At 39.5% G+C, this 4,307-nt stretch overlaps 1 protein-coding gene across 1 annotated transcript; it reads right to left on the bottom strand.

Moving 5' to 3' along the window:
• Positions 1–1,485: 1,485 nt before the first annotated feature.
• LOC102238390 (Ig-like V-type domain-containing protein FAM187A) lies at positions 1,486–3,676 on the bottom strand. Its single transcript, XM_023332187.1, has 4 exons — positions 3,480–3,676; positions 2,677–2,954; positions 2,340–2,574; positions 1,486–1,626 (listed from the first exon to the last, which is right to left on the bottom strand). The coding sequence occupies exons 1-4, from the start codon at positions 3,669–3,671 to the stop codon at positions 1,486–1,488; spliced, it is 846 nt and encodes a 281-aa protein (XP_023187955.1). The 5' UTR covers positions 3,672–3,676.
• Positions 3,677–4,307: the final 631 nt, after the last annotated feature.

Raw genomic sequence — 4,307 nt, 5'->3', positions numbered from 1 at the left:
CCGCTCATGATAGTTGTAGTCATTAAATGATTGGTGGATCATTTTAAACCATTTTGTTTCTGGTCTGACAAAAGTGGGTTGTTGAAAATATTTTGAAAGTTCAGAATTGACTACGTTTAATCATTATGTGTTTCAAACCTGTCTCTGATGAGCTCGTACCCAATTCTGCCAATCAGCATCAGACAAAACACAGCCGTCATCACAGCATAATATGTGAACAAAGTTTTCATGGATGCTGAGAAGTTCGGATCGGCCCAAACTGTCAGGTCTTTTCCCAGATGCACATAGACCAGCAGACGGATGTGAGCTGCCCGACGGCCCTGGAGCCAGCAGTAGTAGACTCCTGAAGGAGGAAAACAGTTCAACAATGAATGCTTTATAATATAATCCCAATCTACAAAAAGTCTAAATGAAAAGTTATAAATTATGACACTCATATGTGGCAGAAATGCTTAATATTTTTTGAGTATTAAAATGATTAGAATTTAAAAATGATTTCAACTTTGAAATCAGAAGTCAAATTACCAGTGTACTAGTTATGACCACAAAGAGAAATTCTTCCTTTTTATATTCCTTATTTTCTTCTGCTATAAATAACATATAGTTTAATCTGTTACTCGTTCTCTTTAAATGCTCTATGCACATACTGGACTCAACCATCCAACTATAAGAAAGCAAAATAAATAGACCTCTCTACTCAGCTGATTTAAAGTTAACCTACTCTGCAGCTCTTTAAGGTTGCATTCACATCACTCCTGCTTAGTTCACTTTAATTAAACGCTAGTTTGTTTGCTTAGAAAGTTCGGTTTTATGTGTAATCGAACTCTGATCAGGAACAAAAACCAAACTCTTGTACAAATCTTGATTTCGGTTTGGTTAAAATTAACTCTGGTGCGGTTCGAATTAATATGTGAACATCAAGCGGGCCGGAGACCGCTCCAAAAGCAGGAAGTGGACTATAGGGCATTCCGGATAAATAAATCAAACAATGAGCAAGTCTAGTGCTAGCAGGAGAAATGAGTGATGGTATTTTACCAGAGACAAAAGAGAAATCCTACCACTGCTAGTCTGATGCTACTCCATTGTTGTTTACATTTTAGATTTTACATATCAGTGTCTTTTTGGGGGTTTCCTCTTGTTTTCTTCAGTGTTTCTTGCTGCGGTGCCCCCCAAAGGCGAGGGGGGAACAGGCAGCCCAAAGGGTTTGGGTTGTTTGACACAGTGCAGTGTGAAAGAGAACCTTGGCAGCTGAAAATGTAACAAATGTTCCAATTTTGTTCCTGAACCGAAATTTGTCTACCAGACTATCGGTTTCATTTTAAATATAAAATGAAAAGATTTCCTATATGACTAGCTGAGGTTGCACCAGGAGAGACCTGAGTAATAACAGGAGTACCTGAGTCCTGGCTTTTTGCTGGATTGAATACCAAATGATGGCCAGTATCTATTGTTATCCTTGGATAAAAGTTCCCCGACGATGTATTCTCAGATCTGTAGATTGGTGTAGACCCTTGATCCCAGCCCACCACCATGTTGGGACGGGCTCCAGGGCAGCGCAGGGTGACAACACCGTCTGCTGGGTGGCTCAGGTAGAACACCGGTACTGGTACCGGGACAGACGCAGAACTTTGAGACAGAAACAGAATATAAATATAAAATTTATATCAATGCATTCATTGTCATAATGGGGAAAAAAATTGCAGTTATTGTGATGAAGATTGATTATAATTGACGGTGCTTGAAAAAAACTAAAATAACAATGCAGTTGGGTTTGCATTTATAGTTTTCCTCTGTTAGTTCTGCAATGGCCTCAATTAAAATCAACATATATAAATATGATTAAAAGATACTATAGTGTACTGTTTAGTAGTAAAATTGAGTCGCCGGCGTATCAGAGTAGCCTATAATGGGATGTTTAATCATGACTTTAATTGTTATTGAAATAAATGCCATAGAATATTGTGATAAAAATCAAAGTCTGCATCGTCCTTCAGGCTTGGTTGTGCAGGTGGAGGAACACCATCCACCAACAGAATTTACCAACTTCCAAATGCCAAAAAATAGATTGTTTTCACTTTTTTAGGTCTCAGTGTGAAACTACAATGTTTAATGCTGCACAAAAATATATCATCCACTTTCTTTATATACTGTACCAATAACTAAACCCAACATTGTTTGTTTATTTGAATTATTCCTCAGGTAGCTTAGTTAGCCTAACTCTATTTCTGAGTTTCAGAATCACATCCTTACCTGTACCCAAGAAACGCCATCAAAGCGGTCACCTTTGAGGGTGGGGGAGGTTCAGGTGGGCATGTAACTTGGCAGCTTCTGATTTCTACCTTTGGCCCCTGATTTATGCGGCTGAATGACATGGGGACTCCTTCTGAGCCACAGGACGCCACCGTCTGATTGGCCAGTCTGTAGCGCACATGCAGGAAACGGGAGTGAACGTAGCAGAGTCCGATACGGACCTGCTCACCTGGAGCGCCACAGCGGTCGCACACTGACCAGGACCGGAAGCTAATGAAAACTTTGTACATCGGGTGGGAATAGACAACGAAACTGCTTCTATGTCTCGTCTTTCTACTTTCTGCAGAGACCCTGAAGGCATTAAATCAGAGAGTTGTCATTGATTATTACAACTTCATAAGAAAGTTTTTAAGCCTGTCTCCTAACCTGGGGGGGAAACTGAGCGTTGGAGCTTCCTGAATGTCCAGGTCGTAACCATAGAAGAAGTCTTTATGCGCGGAGCCGCAGATGTAGAGACCAGAGTCTTCAGGTCCCGCTTTGAATATCAGCAAACTAAACATCCGGATGGAGAATCGACTCCGCAGGTCACTGCTGTGAGGGACCTGACTTGTGTCCAGCAGCTTGTTGCCATGGTTATCTGTCAGGGCTCTGGTTTCATCAAAGCTGCTCCAGTGTTTTCTGAAGAACCAGACAACTGATTGGACCTGAAACAAAAACAATGAGGAGAATAATGAGAGACTATACCTCTTGATAAAAGAAGTGGTTCTGCTAAACCTACTGAACCTGAACCTTTTACTCTCACATTGGTTCAGCCTCCAAAACCATTTCCATGCAAGTTGATTAAGGTTTTATTCTGTTTCCAGAAAGAATAAATGGAAAATTGAATTATTACAAAAACCCTTTTAGTTAGTAACCAAGCAACCATGTTCATCCATTAAAGGACGCCTCAAAAACTGCAAATTACTTATTGCCTACTTGTTGTCATTACATAATTTTGAACATCGGATAGATTCTAATACACAAAACAGTCTTAACTCAAACTGCGGTCAAAGCTAACATATGATGGTGAAAACAGATATTTTTAATAAAAAGATATTTCTCTGTTGTATGACCTAACAAACTGAACACCAGATAAAAATTATATTTATTGTTATGAATAAAATCCTTGATAACTTAATGTAAACTTCTCGCTGGACCAGTAAATGTGACATAGGGTGTGTTTGGGTTACCTCCTCTGGTTTGCAGTGACATGGCAGCTCCACGGTCACCCCGGCTATGTAAGCAGCATTTGTGAAGGTCAGGAAAGCAGGACAGGCTGTGCTGGAAAACACGTCCTTTTTCTCCTCAGGAGCCTCAAAGCTCCATACCACCGAGTACATAAGGACGACAACCAAACATCTCAAAATCATCGAAAATAGCATCAGAACTTTATGTTTTTTTGAAAATAACTCAGCAGACTTTCCAGTTGAGTTACAGAATGGATCACCAATTCAAATTTTGGGCTGCCAACAAACATATTTGAATCAAAACATATGATTTAGCTCTGATACAAGGCTGACTTTGAAAAATACTTTCCCTTCAAAATATTCTGTATTTTCTATTTTTTTCTAAGAAATGTGTTCGATTTAGATTGCAATGAAATTTCATAATTTTTGTTAGTTTTTTTTTTCTGACACAATCCTGATCACTCATTTCTATGGAAACAAAACAAACCTGGAGTCCTATCACAGAGTTCAAAGATTTTATTCATTCAAAGTTCTTTCAAAACAAAAAAACAACCTTCAACCCTGCATTTAAAATCAAGTGAAATAGCTAACAATAAACTCAAAAAGTCTATATGAAGGAAATGAAGTGATTAGCAAGCTTTTGCTGACGCACTAATCACAGACCTAATACTTTAAGTGTGATGAAGTGGTGAGGGAGGCGGTGAGGGAAACGCAGCAGACCCAAGGTTGAAGTGGAATGATGAGTCCAAAAAAGCCAGGCAGCACAGCTGAGTGGAAGGCTAAGGCTCAACACTGGTAGCAACTGGTACACGAATGGACAGCCCTGACAGA

The sequence above is a fragment of the Xiphophorus maculatus genome, chromosome 1, assembly GCF_002775205.1.
Source record: "Xiphophorus maculatus strain JP 163 A chromosome 1, X_maculatus-5.0-male, whole genome shotgun sequence".
Lineage (NCBI taxonomy): Eukaryota > Metazoa > Chordata > Actinopteri > Cyprinodontiformes > Poeciliidae > Xiphophorus > Xiphophorus maculatus.
The sequence above is the reverse complement of the archived record's forward strand: the minus strand, read 5'-3'. Positions and strand labels throughout refer to the sequence as shown.

What these genes read in the sequence shown, in the direction of transcription:
- LOC102238390 (XM_023332187.1), bottom strand. Translation starts at nt 3,671, where the DNA reads ATGCTATTTTCGATGATTTTGAGATGTTTGGTTGTCGTCCTTATGTAC. An exon ending in GTCACTGCAAACCAGAGGAG is followed by an intron (nt 2,955 to 3,479) that starts GTAACCCAAACA and finishes TTTTTGTTTCAG; the next exon opens with GTCCAATCAGTTGTCTGGTT. An exon ending in ACGCTCAGTTTCCCCCCCAG is followed by an intron (nt 2,575 to 2,676) that starts GTTAGGAGACAG and finishes TAGAAAGACGAG; the next exon opens with ACATAGAAGCAGTTTCGTTG.